Genomic DNA, 19,736 nt, shown 5'->3' on the forward strand with positions numbered 1-19,736 from the left:
CTTCTCTAGTTGTGGCGAGCGGGGGCCACTCTTCATCGCGGTGCGCGGGCCTCTCACTATCGCGGCCTCTCTTGTTGCGGAGCACGGACTCCAGACGCGCAGGCTCAGTAGTTGTGGCTCACGGGCCTAGTTGCTCCGCGGCATGTGGGATCCTCCCGGACCAGGGCTCGAACCCGTGTCCCCTGCATCGGCAGCAGACTCTCAACCACTGCGCCACCAGGGAAGCCCCTATACCTTTCTTTATAAGAATGTTCTGGTATCTGATTATTCTTCCAGTGAAAAATGCATAAAGTGGATTTTCAAACTCAATCTCATTATCTATAACTATATATTATAGATAAATGAATAGAAAACTCTATCTATTCACCTAACTACCTTTAACCTAAATGATCCTATAGCTAGTATGGAAAGACGCAGGATGACATTTTCATTTTTTCCTTTTAAAAACAGTATGTCCATTTTAGAAAATCTGGAAAGCACACAAGCTTGTAAAAACCAGCTTTGAGATATAACTTGCTTACAATAAATTTCACAGATTTGAGGTGCCAAATAGATAACTGTGACAAAGATACGAAGCATTTTCATCAGCACAGAAAGTTCCGTTGCTCCTCTTTATATCAATGTCCCTTCTAGTACCCCACCACACACACCCCCGCAAGTAACCACTGATCTCACTGCCATCACTGTAAGTTAATTTTGTTGTTTTAGAATTTCATATGATTGGAATCACACTGTGTGTGTTCTTTTCTTTCTAACTTCTTTCTCTGAGTACAACGTGACATTCATTCATGTTGTCATATGCATCAGTAGTTGGTTCCTTTGTATTGTTCTGCATTGTTTCTGGTGTGAATACAGCACACTTTGTTTTACCCATTCTACTCTTCATGGACCTAAGGGTTGTTTAAAATTTTTGTCTGAGTAAAGCTCTTTTGGATATGAGTGGACTGGAATTTTTATGAACATATGTTTCCGATTCTCTTGAGTAAATATCTCAGAGCAGAACGGCAGATCATCTAATAAGTGTGTGATTAACTGTGTAAGAAATTTAGTTTCTGCATCTGGTGGCACCATATTTACTCACAACAACAGTGTACAAGAGATCCAGTTGCTCTACATCTTCAGCAACACTTGGTATTGCCAATCCTTTGAATTTCAGCCATTCTACTGGGTGTAAAGTGATATCTCACTGGGTTGTATTTGCATTTTCCTGATGACTTAATATTGCTGGGCATATTTTCATGTGCTTATTGGCCATTCTTTTACCTTCCTTGTGAAGTGTCCAAATATTTTGTCCATTATTATTGGTCTGTCTCTGTTCCAGCTAAGCAGGTCTTTGGGGTTCTGTATCTCCTGCATGTGCCCTATTCTCCAGATTTCAGGGGGGTGATTTGCATTATGACATCAGCTCTCTGATGGGTCCAAAAAAAAAAAAAACAAAACACCCCACTGGTCTCAGTTTGTCCAGTTTTGTTTTTTTTTTTGGCTGCACCGCGCAGCTTGTGGGATCTTAGTTCCCCAACCAGGGATTGAACCCCTCGGCAGCGAGAGCGTGGAGCCCTGACCACCAGACTACCAGGAAACTCACTGTGTCCAGCTTTTTCTTGTGGTAAGGATCAGAGTGATGACATCCAAGCTCTTTACATATCAGAGCTGAAATCAGAAGCCTTCTGCATCTAATGAGATGATCATATGACTTTCTTCATTTACTTTTAACATGACGAATCACATCGATTTTCAAAAATGGAATCAACTTTACATTCCTATGCACACATGACCATGATGTAATATCCTTTTTGTCTACTGTGAGATTCAACCTGCTTGTATTTTGTCAAGGTTTGTAGGTTTATGTTCATGAAGGATATTGGTCTGTACCATACCATTCTTGTAATATCTTTGTCAGGTTTTGGTATCAGGGTTAGTGTGGTCTCATAAAATGAGTTTGGAAGTGCTCCCCCTTTCTCTATTTTCTGAAAGAATTTGTGAAAGTTTGGTTGCTAATTCTCAACTGTTTTAATTCATTGGAAAAAGCCTTCTGTGCTTGAAGCTTTCTTTATGGGAAGTTCTGATTAAAAGTTTAACTGATTAAGAGATCCATGGCTATTTAAATTTTCTAGCTTTCTTGAGTCAGATATTGGTAAGTTATAGTTTTTAAGGAATTAGTCCATTTCATCTCAGTTGTTAAGTATGTGGGCATAAACCTGTTCATAATATTTTCTGCTCTTTTAATGAATGTAGAAAACTTAGTGATATCCCCAATTTCTCACTTGATGCTCTTTTTTTCCCTCATTCAGGCTATCTAGACATTTATCAATTTTTGTTGATCTTTTCAAAGAATCAGCTTTACCTTTGTTAATTTTCTTTATTGCCTGTATGTTTTCTGTCTTACTGATTTCAGCTCTTTGAGATTAGTATTCTTCCTTCTCTAACTTCTTAAGGTAAAATTTTAATTAATCAATTTCAACTCTTTCTTCTTTCTTTTCTAATACAGGCATTTCATGCTATAATTTTCCTCTAAGTTCTGTAGCTGTACCACACAAACATTTGAAATATTTATGTTTCTACTATCATTCAGTTCAAAATATATTTTAGTTTCTCTTGCGATTTTTTTTTTTCCCTCTCCCATCTGGTTACATGGATGTGCATTAAGTTTCTAAATATTTGGGATCTTCTTGGTAATGATTTCTAATTTAATTCTGTTTCGGTCAGAGAGTGTACCCTGCGCCACTTCAGTTTTTTCAAATTTACTGAGACTGATTTGTGCCCTGGCGTACAGTACATCGTGGTGAATAAGTCCCCTGAACTGGGAAGTACATACATTCTGAAGCTGTTGGGTACAGTGTTCTGCCTGGCATGTGGTAGCGGTCACATAAATTTTATAAAACAAATGAATTAATTATGATTTAACAAATAAATGAAATGAATAGAAAGGGATTGGTCAAGGGGCTAAAATGAAGCTACAGTTGACCCTCGAACAACGAGGGGGTTAATCCGCCTGCAGTATTGTCAGCCCTCCGTATCCATGGTTCCTCTGCATCCGCGGATTCAATGAGCCATGTAGCCCTATTGCATTTTCCACTGAAAAATATCTGCGTGTAAGTGGACCTGTGTATATCAAATCCACTTCGTTCAGGGGTCAACTGTATTTAGAGAGAAAGGAGGTAGCCAGTGTAGCTAGACTGAAGATGAGAGGATGACTGTAACTGAGGAAGCAAATATCCAGAGGATATAGGGGACGTCTGGTTAAAGCAGAGGCAGAAACGGTTGTTTGTAGAAGGGAATAAGAGCGTGCTTTCTGAAACAAGAGGCAGGAGAAGACAGATGGGTAGAGGGTAAATAATTTTAGGGAAATCCCATCAAACAGCGTGTAACTTTTCAGCGTAGCAGAAACCAAACCTTTACTAGCGATGAAGAAAGGAATTGGGAGAAAGCATGTTGGGAGAGCCACTCAACAGGCCACTGGGATGAAGGAAAGGCTGGGGGAAGGCATCATGGCTCCATGGAGGCCTGGCACGTGAATCTGTACTGGGGGGCAGTCATGAAGGGCTTTCTTCAGCAAAGGTTTCTATAACCCAGGAACCTAAACAGGATCTAGGGGTGGGTTTCAGTAAAACCTCAGCAGAACTTTCTAATCATTAAATTTTTCAACTATCAACTTCATGGGACAAGTTTTATCACAGGGCTTATCCTGGGAGCTACAGGATGGGTTACTTAATCCAGATGAGGAGGAGTAAGAAAGGCTTTTGCAGGAGGTAGTATCTGAACTAAAGCCCGAAAGGAAGCTGGAATTATCCAGGTAAAAGGGTGGGTTTGAGGATGGTAGAAGAAAGCATGGCATTTGAGAGCCCTGCAGCTCAGAGTAGGAGGGAGCAAGGAAAACCAAGCACTGTAACTGCCACCGTCATCCAAAATCTTGGACCAAAACAAACAAACAAAAACAATAGTTTGCTTTTAAAAATCATGAAATGCTCATCCCTGGAGGTGTCTGAGCAAAGGCTGTCTGGCCATCTAGCAGGGATGTTGGAAAGGACACGTGGGGAGACATCTGATTGAAGCGGTAGGGGGGACACTCGTTCCCCACCCTATTCCTTCATGGAAGAACTGCCCTGACTAACGCTCCTGGCCTCTCTCCTCCCCTCTGTTTGGTGCCCTTGGAAGCAGGAAACGGGTTTGCCCAGCCCAGCCTCATGTTCTGTCCTGTCTTGTGACCTGTGTGCCTGATGCAGTCTGCTTTCTCCCAGGCGGTTAGAGGGGCACTTCCCAGCTGTGCCAGTGACCAGAATACCTGATTTAGAGGGAAAATATTCTTAGCAAATCAATTCATCTGAAGACCTAAAGGATATTCTCCAAAAAAGCTTTATCGGGAATGAAGCTGATATTCTGTTCTCCATTCATACTTCTCATTGAAAGGCGTATTTTTAAACTGACCCCATAAAACCTCAGATGACATCTGAAGTCACTTCCAACATTCAGAAATCTATTATCCTGAATCATCAAGACAAATTCAGCATCCTAGGTTTAAGAATGCTGAGGAGTAGAGAGGTGATGTTAGTAAGCTTTCTATCAAAGGGTGTTAAAAATGAAGAATAAATGCTGTTATTGGAAAATTAATATGTGGGAAACTCATGCCCTGGTGATGTCAAAACTTTACTATGCAGATATAAAATGCTGCTCGAGATTCAATAAAAATGTAGAGCTGTTCATACAAAAGAGAAATGTAACAAAATACAAAGATATACAAAAGTAGAACATGCTATCCAGAGGGAAAACCAATAAAGACAAGAAAATGCACAGATGAAGCACTGTGGTAGTTCAACAAGCCCACATTTTATTGGGCTATACTGGGTTCCACAAAGTAGTGTTCTCATAGGTATAGCACATAAAATAATTACTCCACTTCTTTGGACACTTGTTTACTACACACCCCACTGAACTCCATGGGTAATTCTAACCGTGATAAAAGACTAGGAAGACAATAGCAGAAGGGTAAATGTTAGCAAATGCACAGAGCCCACAATCCAAAGGTTTGAAAAAGATAAAGAGGTTTCCCCTTTATTCAATAGCATAAGCAGAACTGCCAAATTTCAGGGTGCTACATCCCAGCGGAATATTTTGAAAAGGGGAAAGAGGTACAAATGGGCAGTGTCTGAAGCACAGAAAGAACCAGAAGCATTCACTGATTTTGTAGGAGACCAATGAGAAATATGACAAGTCAATACTGACCACCTGCAGGGGACATTCACAGGGTAAGTATTTATTCCTGCAGACATCTAAAGGATTCCCACCTGTGTTCCACGAAGCAGGCCACTTGGAAACCTTTTACACATTCAAAATAGCTTCTAAAAATGCACTTTGTATTCTGAGGAGCTCTGACTGCCTCACCCAGGAAGATAAGTCTTTAAAGTTGGGAGGAGAAAGAACCCTTTACAGAGCAAAGAAAGGCTTGATGCTGAAGGAAATGAGTTGATTTTAGCAGCCACCACAGGAAGAATACCAGGCACAGCCAGGGGCTGAAACTGCCTCAAACCTGAAAAGATTCTTAACTGTGCATAAAAAAGAATCCGAACATTGCCTGTGAGCTTACACCTGGTCCCAGCAGAGCTTCCTCATCAGCATTCCAAGCCCGGCCTCAGAAAGCTGGGGAAAGAATCCTGCAAGCACAGGAAAATAGACAAATTTCTTTCCTTCAAGCCTAATCTGATGATTTAAATCTATCTATCCTAATGCCTCTCAGGTGTTCTAACCATCTTATGCCTGTTAAGAGCGCTTCTGCAGGGAGTTACCACTAGTAGCGTCTCTTATGATTTAACTCATCTGCCATAAAATAGCAGGTGCCTTCTGGACACAATGAAATTCTCAGAAATTCTAATAGGAAACTTGCACAAGGTTTTGAATAGTGGTGTGTTAAAACATACCTTAAGTTTCCTTAGACTTTGGAGAAACTGGATGGCGGAGGGGGGGGGGGAGTTTGTTTAGAATATAATGTATTTTAAACAAAGGCATCAGAAAGATGTTAATATAGTGGAATTGTTGGTTGAAACCAATTAAAAAAAGACGAAACAACTACCAAGGTAAAAGGATACTTTTCAAAAAAGTTAAAATCATGACTCATCATATACAAAAATAAACACATGTTTAAGATTTTGTGGAAACTGATAAGATGTTACAACCAACTCAAAGGAGACTCCAAAGAGCCGACACATGTTTAGATCAGCAGGAGTGAAATGAATGTGTAAGTGGGAGACAAAACTCACCTTTTCCACAGTGGATTGGGAAGTCAACTGAACCTCCGTGGGACAGAATTTACACATCTACACACAAGAATTATTTTATACTGCTATCACTTACCTACAACTTACAGAGTTGTAGAACAGCTTTGTAGAATCAGAATTAGACAACCCGAAATGATGTGCTATTGAGGATGCACAGTTTTCTATGGAGGCACAATTTTTTCCCTACACAGATCACTGACCATTTTATTTATTGCTGTATTCCCCAAACCTGGTACAGGGTAGATGCTCCGTAAATACTTGCTAAACGGATGTCTACTATGTATCAGGCGTAAAGCTAAACCCTTCACATGCATCATCCCCTTTAACCTTTCCAACAACCCTTTAAGATAAATATTATTCTCATATCACTGACTTGAAACTAGCTTGTGTGATGTTGCACAGTTATTACTTGTCAGAGGTCGAGGGGTGGAGAACAGGGGCGGGGTGGGAGGAGGAGGATTTGCCTCAGGTCTGTAATCAGAAAGCCCATCTTTTTTTTCTTCCTGATTCTTCTTTCCATTCAATATGTCTTTTTTATTTATCGCCATGGTCCCACGCGCCTCTAAATTAAGGGATTGTTTATGTGTTACAGAGATATAACATGCTTCCCTGATGAGCATGATACTGGAGACCCTTGCTTTAAGACACATAAATGAACAGCAGTACTCAGGAGAATCTAAGCATAAATAAGAGACATTTGGACATTTTTATCGCGGCCTTGCAGATAAGCACAGGATACTTACCAGCCCAGATCCCAACCCCCATCCTTAGGTGCTCATTATAATTTTCAGGATAATAAAGATGGATGAATTCATCAGTGTTTATGTGTGTGGTTTGTTTTCATAGAAAGCGCAGCAGCACTTAGGAAAACAGCAGCAGCTAACATCCACTGCCTGCTTACTGTGACCGTGAACTACTCTCACAGCAACACTCTGAGGCGGGTACTATTATCATCTCCTCTTTACAGGTAAAGAAAGCGGGAGTACACCAAGTCACCTTCACAGAATCACAGGGCTAAGCTGCAAGTCTGGCCTTTGACCTGGCACTTGTAACCCCCTCCCGGCCCTCACTCTAAGACACTCTACTGTCTGCATGGGCTGCTGAGGCTCTCTCTGCCATCACGTCTTGATTTTGCACAATCCTCTTTGCCCAGTTTATCAGAGCCTACAAGGGTACTAGGATTCCTGCAGCCGCCAGCATCACAGGGCTGGCTTCAGTCCTGAAAGCTATCTTCGGGCCACTTGGCACTTGCGATCATTTGGGTAGTTTACATTCACCCTTGGAGAGAAACAGGAGAAAAAAGTGGTCTTCTGAGGCCTTGAATAGGTGAAGGTCAGAAAGATGTGTGTGTCCAATGTTAACCTGAAATCATTCTCTCCTAAGTCCCCAAATAATCCCCTGCTTTCTTTTCTTGCCAGAAAACAGGCTGCCCTCAGAATGAAGTAACAGTATGATTTTAGACACCTCCAGATGAATTTCGACATGAAGAACAGCACAGTGCTAGTATGTAGAAGGTGTCAATAAATGATTAACTTAGTGGTTTGTTGATATCATTTCATTTAATCTTCACAATGACTCTCTGAGACAGGCATTGTTATTATTATCATCTCCATTTTGAAGGTGAAGAAGTGAGGTTGAATAACTTGTCTAGGTTAAGCAGCTTGTCCAAGATCTCAAGAAGGGTGCGATTTACCAATACCAGAGGTGTTTGTGGAGACCAAGTATGCCACCAAAAGCAATATGACAGCTGTTTGCAACACAAGGCCACTTAGCAGAAAGCCTTAGGAAGTGGTACCATTTACTCCATAAGCATTGAAGCATGAGATCTTTATTTCTGAGGGGGGTGTAATGCTCATCCTTTTCAAACCATTATAAATGCTTACCCTTCCCTCAAGGGTATCACAGAATTCCCACGCCTAACAAAAGATAACACTACTTTCTAATAAGATCATGACAAAGGTTTTGCCATTACTATCACACAAGCATTAAGAAACAGACATTATCTCATGAAGGTTACCATAATCAGCCAAACGGTTACTAACTGGTTGATAAATTTTAGGGGTGGAATAACTGATCCTGTATGGGATTTTCTTATATCCTTAAGCGAGGGACTAAGAAAAAGAATCTAGACGCTTGGAATCTAAGGTAAGTTCTGACACTGCTTTCAGGATTTCAGGAATTTCATCCAAATGGGCCATTACCTCCAGTTCGGAGGAGAAAAGAAGTATATTAAGGACCATTTCTATGCTTAAGTTAGGAGGATTTCACTCTCTGTTACCTCACTTTGAGCTACACCTGTGTGTTCCTTACATATTTAAACATTACTAACTTGGTCATCAGGAATCTCTGATAATCTAGCTCAGCGTTATTTAAATGTTATTTAGAGACTTCCCTGGTGGCGCAGTGGTTAAGAATCCGCCTGCCAGTGCAGGGGATACGGGTTCGATCTCTGGTCCAGGAAGATCCCACATGCCGTGGAGCAACTAAGCCTGTGCACAACTACTGAGCCTGCGCTCTAGAGCCCACGAGCCACAACTACTGAGCCCACGTATCACAACTACTGAAGCCCGTGTGCCTAAAGCCTGAGCTCTGCAACAAGAGAAACCACCGCAATGAGAAGCCCGCGCACCGCAACTAAGAGTAGCCCCCGCTCGATGCAACTGGAGAAAGCCTGTGTGCAGCAACGAAGACCCAATGCAACCAAATAAATAAATAAAAATAAAATTAAAAAAAAATGTTATTTAATATTAGAAGCCTTTTTTTCCAAATCAAGTTTTCTGTGCAATTTGAATATGTGAAACAGACACACCCATCTCAACCCGAAGCATGTCCCTCTGGCAGCCTCTAGTGCGACCAAGGGCTCCACGGAACGCACTTTGAAAACCACCCATCTAGTCCTGCTCTAAGGAGGTACGATCTGCCCCAGACCTTGAAGCTACAGGGTAAGAATTGAACTGCAAAAATAAAGCTTTCTGCTTGACGTGACCCTTTTCCAAGTGACGGGAGTGAATATAGAGTGGTTAGCATTTCTGAAGATGCAAAGTATGAGTCTGGAAAGGGCTTGGCGTCAGGCGTGCTGAGCTACTCGAGAGCAAGTCCCTTTCCCACTAGAGGGTCAGTTTTCACTTAGAAAAAAGAAGAATCTGGACTGGAATCAGATCTTCTCAACACTTTTTCCCACCTTGAAGCACAGTTTTGGTGCACAGAGCATGTTCCTCCATCCTATCTTTCATTATAAGGTTTGCAAAAGAGGAGGATGGGAGGAATGGTACCCACAATCAAGCAGAATCTCAGGGCAGGTGGGCAGGCGAGGTCTGCAAAAGACCCCCTTACTCTGATGGGCTCCCACCGTGGACCTATCCGCTCCCTCTTACCCACTCCATTCTCCAATTGAGAGACACGATCCTACAGACTTTTACAGTTCATTATGCTGTCATATTTCCTGCTGCCAAGCGCTTCTCGACTTCCACATATAATACTCGAAGCCCGTTGATTTAAAGGGAGTCTTAATTTGTGCTTTGAGGGTATTCATCTCAGGGGCAGTGAGTTAGTATTATTATATTCAGTCCAGAATTTTCCTATTTAGAAATCTTTTCTTCTTAAAACATCTACCTATGGACCCTGTAATCAAATTAATTTGAAGGATCTCCTCCCTTTCTTTACTCTAGGACTGCTACACTCTTATTTTCTCCAGGATCCCCCAACCCCTTACCCTGATTACCACATACTTTTATACTAGACATTCAAAATCCATGGTTCCCTTACCCTGATTACCACATACTTTTATACTAGACATTCAAAATCCATGGTTCCCTGTAATAACCACTTACGCTTGTTAAGCAGCATGGCGTGCCCGGATCTGGAATTTATCGTTCCTTTTAAAGTAAACCCACCATGCCAGACAATTTCAGCAGGGAGATGCTTTTTCATTTTAAGGGTGTGGGAAAGGCCATTGAGATGGGAAGAGGGAGAGGGAGTGAAATATTTCGGATACTGCATACTTTACCAGTTATGTCATGCTGTTTGAATGACTCACTGTAGATCTGATACTGATTCGGACAATGTTTCTTCAACCACTTGCAGACATCCTGCTGAGTCCACAGAGCCACTGGTTTTGACAGCTTCACCGTAGCCGACTATAAATAAAGAAGGAAAAGAAGATCTGTTAATGCCAGCCCCATGCCTAGAAAGGCGCTGCTGTTAGAAGTCCTATAGTGTGGTAAAGGCTACAGGCTGGATTCCCTGAAGATAAATATCTGACTCTTGTCTTCCTCTGAGCCTTTGCAGACCTTCCCCATGCCCCTGAAAGCCAGAAAGAAAAGGTCCAGGTGGAGAAGGCCATGAAAACTACACCTATTCTCAGGTTCTCTCTACTGGGAGAAGTCCCCAGGAAGTCGTGTTTTCTGATGACTACTCTAACAAGACAATTAGGTTGCTAAGCAATTGACTAAATTTTAGGGGTGAAACAGCTGCCCCCAAGTGGCCTTTCTCTGTATCACAAGAAAGTGTCCATTTCTCACTATCCTCTGATATCTCTAGGACCTAGGATAACTGGCCCCAGCAGGTGCTAATAATTATTTTAGGAACGAATGTTATAGGATTTAGATACCTACATAAGAACAGCTCCTGAGAGCTCTGGATTTAGGGTGGTCCTGTAAAGTCTAGGAATTAGTTATGCACAGTAGGTAAGGAAAAAGTCAATTCCACCAGCATGTGGGGAATGGTAATAAGATAATGAGTGTAGCTAGACTTCACGTAGAAGCCAACTAGCCGGAGTCATTTATTGCTCACTGGATCTTTCGGGGAGGCTTATGAAACAAAACGAAACACAAAGGTGCAAAGGACCCAGCCTCTGACCAATGGCAGGTTACAAATACATTCATTCATCAAGAAGCATCAACTGTGCTAGATGCCGGTCTGCCTCATAGATCCCAGGGACTTGGCTGAGGCTAAATGAAAGCTTAACTAGCTATAATCTTTATCATTCTGGATCAGTGTTTGCATTCTGGATCAGGATTTTAATATAAGTAGTTCTCTAAAGGATGTTGGACAGTCCACAGACCTGGCCTTAAATATCACTGACCTCACTAGGGATCATTCTCTTTCACTTCTCTTTCAATCTCTCAGATTATGTGAAGGGGAGAGCCTTGATTTTGTATGAGTGTGATTTAACATCTTTCTAACACCTGCTAACATGATCTTTGACAAAGAGAAGGTTTCCTTCAGCCTCGGAACTGTCATTGGAAAGCAGAATTTTCATCTAGCATATAATAACTGCTCTGTTTTACTTTTTTTATATTTAAGGTTACCTTTATTTTATGACCAATAAATTACAGCAAAAATACATTCTATTTTCTGTAGTAATACCTAGATTGCTTTTAAAACAAATTTGAGTTAATAAAAACCTGGGTCATTATTTACAACTGCCAAGATACAGAAGCAACTTAAATGTCCATCAATAGATGAATGGATAAAGAAGATGTGATGTATATATATATATATATATATATATATATATATATATATATATAATGAAATATTACTCATCCATAAAAAAGAATGAAATTTTGCCATTTGCAGCAACATGGATAGACTTTGAGGGCGTTATGCTAAGTGAAATAAGTCAGACAGAGAAAGACATATACTGTATGATACCATTTACATGTGGAATCTAAAAAATACAACAAACTAGTGACTATAACAACACAGAAGCAGACTCGCAGATTTACAGAACAGACTAGTGGTTACCAGTGGGGAGAGGGGAGAGGGAAGAGGGGAGGGGCATGATAGGAGGAGGGCACTATGAGGTACAAACTAATAGGTATAAAATAAGCTACATGAATATATTGTACAACACCGGGAATATAGCCAATGTTTTATAATAACTATAAATGGAGTATAAGCTTTAAAAATCGTGTCTCACTATATTGTACACCTGTAACTTACAATATTGTGCATCAACTATACTTCAATAAAAAATGGGTCAATTTCAAGAAAAATTAAGGAAACAATAATATAGATGGTAATAGTAAAAACAGTGGAAGTGAAATGCAGGTGATTCAAGTTTAGAAAACAGTGTTCAGGTGTTATTTTTTATTAGTATATTTTGAATTGTATGATTCTCTGGGCCATCACTTATAAAATAACCACAAATAAAACATCATGTTTTGCTTTGTGCTGTGGTAATTTTTTTTCTTTCACTCTCAGGAGTGGCAGACTGCATTTTTCCAAAGATGATTTTATATATGCACATATACATACATACACACATAGATATCTCCTTTTCACGGATTGTGGCTTTCATTCCTCCACCGATATTTGGGGTTGATGTTGTCTCCGTCTGAATTTTGACAGGGTTCATGGAGGGCCTGGCCAATGGAGTACAGCGGACTTGATGCTATCTGTGACTTCTGAGGCTACATCAGAAAAGAGATAGAGCTTCTGCCTGGCTCACCCTCTCTGGCACTCACCTTCAGAACCTGGCCACCATATTGTGAGGAAGCTCTGACCACATGAAGAGACCAGGTATAGGAGTTTTGGCCAATCCCCCAGCTTAAAGTCTCAGCTGACAGCCACCACCAACCCTATCAACCGTCAGACAAATGAGTAACCCAGCTTTAGATGATTCCAGCTACCAGGATTCAAATCTTCCAGCTCAGACTTCCAGACGCCATGATGCAGAGACACACATAATCCACTAGCATCATGTATAGGTGTCTTCCACCATTAAGTGTTGGGGTAATTTGTTGTGCAGCCCCAGTACCTGGAACACTCCGTGAGGATACAATAGTTATGACTGTGCTCCCCAGAGCGCCTTGCACTTAACAGATGCTCTACAGAGCCACAGTGAATAAGCGAACGGATTAACGAAGTGAAACCAGTCTCACTGAGTCTGAGCGCACAGACCTGCCTTACTTTTAATCAGCAGTGAATTTCAAGTCTAGCCCTCGCTGCTCTACCCCCGACTGTGTGCTGCTCGCGTGGTTCCTAATCAAACTGGTCCGTCTCTCCCTTCCACTCTGCATACTCTAGTCACAGACTGCCAACCATTTTCCCTCTAATCACTGCATACAACCATATCAACTGCTTTCCTAATTTTGATGAGAAAGAAGGGCCTCTGGCATGGATGGTGCAAATGAGTGCATGTTTTGTTGTCGTTCAGCTTTTTCCCTTTTGCTCGTCATCACTTTTCCCTCGCATGATTAGGAAACCAGAGTTTCAGCTCTTTTAGCTAGGAATGCACTTCCCACCATGTTTCACAAGTCAGCACCTCTGAATCTGCCTCCTTCCTGCTCTAAAAATTTTCCTTCAGATTAGCGGAATGAGTTCATGGCTGACACACCATTGCCCTGAAACCCCTTGCAAGTTTCTTGCAAGTAAAGCTAATCACATATCTTTTGAGAACGCCTATAAACCAGTCACAGAAGGCTGTGAATTAGGAAGGGAAAGGCAAGAAGATAAATTGCTTATACATAAATATACCAAACTTCCTGGGAAGTCATTCTTCAACTTGCTCATCTCCTAGGAAATGGAACACCCTCAGCTCCAAGACAAGCCTCATCAACTGGACATTCAGGGCGAGATGAATCCAAACACACCAAGTCAACTCAGAATACATCCTCACCAGCTTACCATGGACTCGCGTGTTATACGCTTCCTTTTATTATAAATCCAGGTGTTCTGAGGCTAACAATCCAGGTGTTGCTTTGCTTTGCCTTCACAATATACTCTTACTCAGCAGTAATTTGGTGTTACATGCTTGGACAGCAATAAACACAAAGCTCCAGGTACAGATTTTCAAGACCATACGAACCTACGGGGAGATGCCTCCATGTAAACAGGCATAACAAATACAGTGGGGAGGGATACAGATTCCTACCATTAATAAGCTCTGTTTTTTCTCTTACTCAGATACTGATACATGTATCGGCCCCATTTATCAACTGATTCTTAGCCTTGGCTCTAATATGAACTTGTTATTAGTTTGCTACACATTAACTTTTTTTTATCTGAATAATTACATCCTTAACATCTTTATTGCAGTGTAACTGCTTTACAATGGTGTGTTAGTTTCTGCTTTGTAACAAAGTGAATCAGCTATACGTATACATCTATCCCCACATCCCCTCCCTCTTGAGTCTCCCTCCCACTCTCCCTATCCCACCCCTCTAGGTGGTCACAAAGCACCGAGCTGATCTCCCTGTGCTATGTGGCTGCTTCCCACTAGCTATCTATTTTACGTTTGGTAGTGTATATATGTCCATGACACTCTCTCACTTCATCCCGGCTTCCCCTTCCCCCTCCCCGTGTCCTCAAGTCCATTCTCTACGTCTGCGTCTTTATTCCTGTCCTGCCCCTAGGTTCTTCAGAACCATGTTTTCTTTTTTTATATTCCATACATACGCGTTAGCCTACAGTATGTGTTGTTCTTTCTGAATTACCCCGCTCCATATGACAGTCTCTGGGTCCACCCACCTCACTACCAGGACATGGAAGCCACTTGAGCGTCCATCGACAGATGAATGGATAAAGAAGATGTGGCCCATGTACACAGTGGACTATTACTCAGCCGTACACGTTAACTTGTGAAGAGCCATCGTCGACTTCAGCTGCCCCAGTGCGCCCTGCCTTCTCTATTCTCAGAGAAGACTTTTGTTTGTTCTGCCTCAGCTGCTCGCGTAGCAGCCCAGGTCAACCTGCGCTCCTCTTCCTTCTGTCACGATGCCCCCAACCCCAATAGCAACCAGGCTTGGGGAGTGAATACCATAACCTGGCTCTTTTCTTTCTTTTTTTTTTTTAATCGAAGTAGAGTTGATGTACAATGGTGTGCCAATCTCTGCTGTGCAGCAAAGTGACTCAGTCCGCCATAAAAAAGAACAAAATAATGCCATTTGCAGCAACATGGATGCAACTAGAGATGATCATACTAAGTGAAGGAAGTCAGCAAGAGAGAGACACCTACCGTATGCTATCACTTATCCGTGGAATCTAAAAGATGGCACAAATGAACCTATGTACAAAGCAGAAACATAACCTGATTTCTTTAAAGGTCTTAGACCTGATTTCCACGGGCCATTTGGAACAAGCATGTGTTAACCGCACATCAATCTCTTTATCACATTGTCCCACGGGGAGGTGCAGAGTTGTTCAATCTTCGTAGCTCCATAGTGTTACTTCAGCTATCCTCCTTTCCTCTGCCACCCAACGCTCATGCCTCTCTCCACACCCAACGTTAGATAATTTTCTTGAATATGCTGCATTTTATTTCCCCCCACAGAAGGAGCCTAAACCGAAATAACAGTTTGTAAAACAAAGAGATAGTATTTCATATTTAGTAGAAAATAATAAAAAAAAATCTTGCCCAAGGCAAACATTAGAAAAAACACTTGCCCTGTTTCTTCCTCTACACTCAGGCCTGCTACATCATTCTCTCCATTTCCATCCCTGGAGACAATTTTGGTTTGTTCTGTTGCCCCTGAAAGAGGCCAGAGGCAGTTTGTTACCTTAACCCCCATGCATTGTAACACCAAGCAGAATTCTAGGCATTTTCTTTCTGAATTGGTCCTGGCCTTTCTATAGACAATCTGAATGTGTATACAGATGCCTTCACGTTCTGTTTTTGTTTTTGTTTTTTTTTTAGCATCTTTATTGGAGTATAATTGCTTTACAGTGGTGTGTTAGTTGCTGCTGTATAACAACGTGAATCAGCTATATGTATACATATATCCTCATATCTCCTTCTTGCGTCTCCCTCCCACCCTCCCTATCCCACCCCTCTAGGTGGTCACAAAGCACCGAGCTGATCTCCCTGTGCTATGAGGCTGCTTCCCACTAGCTATCTATTTTACATTTGGTAGTGTATAGGGGCAGGACCGGAATAAAGACGCAGACATAGAGAATGGACTTGAGGACACAGGGAGGGGGAAGGGTAAGCTGGGACCAAGTGAGGGAGTAGCATGGACATATACACACTTTCTGTTTTACAGAGACCTCACTTCATGCAAAAGACACATTATATTCCTGAGGGAAAAGTTGTTTGCAAATTACTTTTTTTTGCAAGTAATTCCTATTTTAATTTACCCTTATTCAATAATTTCAGCTACATTTGACAGTAACTTCTGATTTGTATTTAACTGGAAAGAGTTCTTAAGTTTTAAGTTCTTTAAGGTAAACCTGAAGCATTTCTGCTAAGTAATAAAAAATGCTTTAAAGAAGTTTGATATTGAAAGAACATATCAATATTACAAAGTGCTTTTAAAGTTAAATTTTATCTTGTAATTCAATTATCCCTTATTTGTTTTGCAATATAAATTCTCTTTTAATTTACTGTGTTTCGATTTATAAGAGAATGCTGAAATTTTAAGTCCCCAATAGTTGTACAAACTCTTAAGGAGCTAAGCTTACATGAAGCCCAGTGGGTTGATTGAGAAAAAGTAGAGAAAGCAAAGACTGTTGTTTATTTCCACTGGCAGGACAAAGCAAGCTTTATGGCCAAATATCAGGAAGTGGTAAACAAACTTGCAGCATCTCATTATAAGCAAGCATTTGCAAACTCTAAAAATGCTTCTTCCTTCTCTTACCATCTTGTAATGTTTTTTCTTTAGTTCTAGGTCTTCTTTTTATTGGCTTCTATTGTGTCATCTGACTCAAGATTGGAAAAAGGAAGGAAGAGAGGGGAGAGGGGAGAGGAACACACACATACACACAAACAATAACCCACTAATGTCTATTTTAGCAGCTTTTATGCGCATTTACCAAAAAAAAAAAGGGGCCTCTAATTATCACGAAGGATGGGCTAGTTCACAGAATACTTGGCATTTAAATTAAATAATTTTTAAGTACTAATAATGCCCTCTTCTGCGACCTGAACTCTTTCATGGGAAAACTGTGGTTAGACAAATTTTAAAAGGTATCTCTTCTATTGTATTCTATCCCCAGTGTAGTTTATAACATCCACCTGGTCACTTTTGGGTTCAAACCGAAATATCTTATGATGAATGACGCTCTTAAACCTCTTGTCTTACAAAGAGAGGATATCTCACTGCTGGAAAGTTTCCAGGTAAAAGCTGAACACCTTTCCTCTTGGATGAATGAAAGATTCATTTCACTCACATTTTCTAACCTTGACCACTGCTTTAATATCACCTGGATCACTTTATGCTTCCTAATTTGTGATGCTCTTCTCTTCTGAGCAGTGTGACCCCTCTAAGTAGCAGTAGTGGCTAAGCAACTTCAGTAATTTTTCCAAGTACACAGTGTGGCACTGATTAGTTTCTTCAGCTGTTTTCCATACAGCAACTGTTTTAGACCTTTTACTTTCCAGTCTCCTCCACAGGGCACTGTAGCTTGTTAATATTTCCTTCAAAAGGCAGTGTCTTAAATATGATGAATGAAATGTGTTATTAAGCCTAAACCTTCATTATTACTGAGTCATATCATTGATTATACAGGACTTAGGGGAAAGTTCTAAAACTTTGTGTCTTCTTTAAATGAATTTCTGTCAAGCTACAGCTCTCTTATCCTGAAGGTAGATTTTTGTGAACCTCAATATTGCAGGTTTCAATTCATCATTTGAGATCCTTATTAAACAGAGTACTTGCTTATTCTCCCATATCTGCACCATCCATGTAAAGAAAAGGTCTCTGAGGTCCTCAATAACTTTAAAGACTGTAACAGGGTCCTGGGATTAAAAGTTTGAGAACCACTGTTTCAAGGCATCATGGTGGTGTCATTAAAGGAAAAAAAGACGTTTGGCTTGACCTAATTGTTTTCCCTTAATTTGTCCATATTGAATTTTTTGATGGCTTTTTTCCTTCCTAAATGCTCAGAATCACAGGAACTGAAAGTTTGAAGGAATCTAAATAGTCAGTAGGTTCAAGTTTAAACCCAAGGCAAGAGTCCAATCCACTTTAAGACATCTATCAATAAAATGGTGACTAGTGAACCTGGGCCATGATGGATGTATCAAGGATGTGTGTGTGTAAACAACTTTAGTCGAATACATAAAGAGCAAACGTCAATCCCTTAACTGAAAATAATTACTACATTCTTCTTCTCTCTCTTTTTTTTGAAGCTGCACGAGATCTAAAGAAATCTAGATCTAGATCTGAGAAAATGATGATCTAGATTCAAGACCCTCCCTGAAAATTTACAGCATTAGAAAATGCATCCTGTGAAACACACCATTATTCCATTGCTATAAGCGTTAGTAGTTTAAAATGGTCCTTTGTGTCAAAGCCGAAGTCAGACTTCCATCATCTTTCTCACTGATTTCTGAGTCCTACTTCTGGAACAATTCAAGACAGATCTCACTACCCACTGCACTCATTTCCAGTCCACACGTCACATTGGTGCTGTCTGTGGGATCACATCTTTTAATTGTGTGTCTCTCTCTGTTCTCTCCCCAGAGTAAAGAATCAAATATACAGGGCTTCCCTGGTGGCGCAGTGGTTGCGAATCCGCCTGACAATGCAGGGGACACGGGTTCAAGCCCTGGTCTGGGAAGATTCCACATGCCGCGGAGCAACTAGGCCGGTGAGCCACAACTACTGAGGCTGCACGTCTGGAGCCTGTGCTCCGCAACAAGAGAGGCCGCGATAGTGAGAGGCCCGCGCACCGTGATGAAGAGTGGTCCCCACTTGCCGCAACTAGAGAAAGCCCTCGCACAGAAACGAAGACCCAACACAGCCAAAAATAAATAAATAAATTTAAAAAAAAAGAATCAAATATACAACTGATCACTTCACAGTTTCATCTGCATATCTAGGAAACTTTTCTAATTCAACTTGTCCGAAAATGAGCTCCTGTTCTTCCTCTCAAAACTGCCTTCTAGAGCTCATCTGAGAGAAATGCTACACTTCCTGTTGCTGAAGCCCCAAATCTTGGATTCATACAGATGCCTCTCTTTCTCTTGTATTCCACACCTCATCTGCTGGGGAAAATTGAGGGGTCTACCTTCAAATACATCCAGACTCCAATCTCTTTTCATCACCGACATTGCTATGATCCCGATCAGAAACACTATCATGCCACATCTAGATTACTTCATCAAGGTGCCTAATGCACCTAACAGGTCATTTTGTTTTTCCCTTGCCCTTATTTTAAATCCTTAAAACGTTTAACACAACCTTAAGCAATCAGAGCACGTAGTATCTTTGATGCCACCTTTACTACTACTCTTTCCTTAATACATGTGCTCCCACTATACCAGCCTTCTTGCTGTGGCTCACAAATGCCAACTATACCCACTCCTCGTTTTGCCTGAAATGGTCTTCTCGCAGATACCCACACAGCTAATTCCCTCACTTCCTTCGAGCCTTTGTTCAAATACTACCTTTTCAATAAGTCCTATTTTAATCTCCCTAATTAAAAATGCAACACTCCTCCCTCCGGCTTCCAACACTCATTAATTACCCTGTTCCACTGCTTCCTTCTCCATAGTAAGTATCGGCTAACACACTACAGAGC

At 41.1% G+C, this 19,736-nt stretch overlaps 1 protein-coding gene and 2 long non-coding RNA genes across 13 annotated transcripts in view; all 3 read right to left on the reverse strand.

The window, feature by feature from the left end:
• LOC309646712 overlaps nt 1–10,022 on the reverse strand; it is a 20,055-nt gene extending 10,033 nt beyond the window's left edge. Inside the window, exon 1 of the long non-coding RNA XR_014255552.1 lies at nt 235–10,022. This is a non-coding gene — a long non-coding RNA (uncharacterized lncRNA). The remainder of the gene's footprint in view (nt 1–234) is intronic.
• LOC309646705 overlaps nt 1–19,736 on the reverse strand; it is a 610,320-nt gene that overhangs the window by 268,267 nt on the left and 322,317 nt on the right. The window lies entirely within an intron of this gene.
• The window catches only part of SAMD12 (sterile alpha motif domain containing 12), a 443,684-nt gene that overhangs the window by 248,366 nt on the left and 175,582 nt on the right, over nt 1–19,736 (reverse strand). For 10 of the 11 annotated variants that reach the window (XR_014255505.1, XR_014255506.1, XR_014255507.1 and 7 more), the window contains exon 3: nt 10,276–10,405. Coding sequence is in view for 7 of the 11 variants with exons in the window: in XM_082433281.1 (XP_082289407.1) it covers nt 10,276–10,405 (130 nt within the window). In the remaining 4 variants the exon portion in view is untranslated. The remainder of the gene's footprint in view (nt 1–10,275; nt 10,406–19,736) is intronic. The other variant, XM_082433283.1, reaches the window with a different exon arrangement.

This window comes from Balaenoptera physalus (assembly GCF_965194825.1).
Source record: "Balaenoptera physalus genome assembly, chromosome: 17".
In the NCBI taxonomy this organism is placed as follows: Eukaryota; Metazoa; Chordata; class Mammalia; order Artiodactyla; family Balaenopteridae; genus Balaenoptera; species Balaenoptera physalus.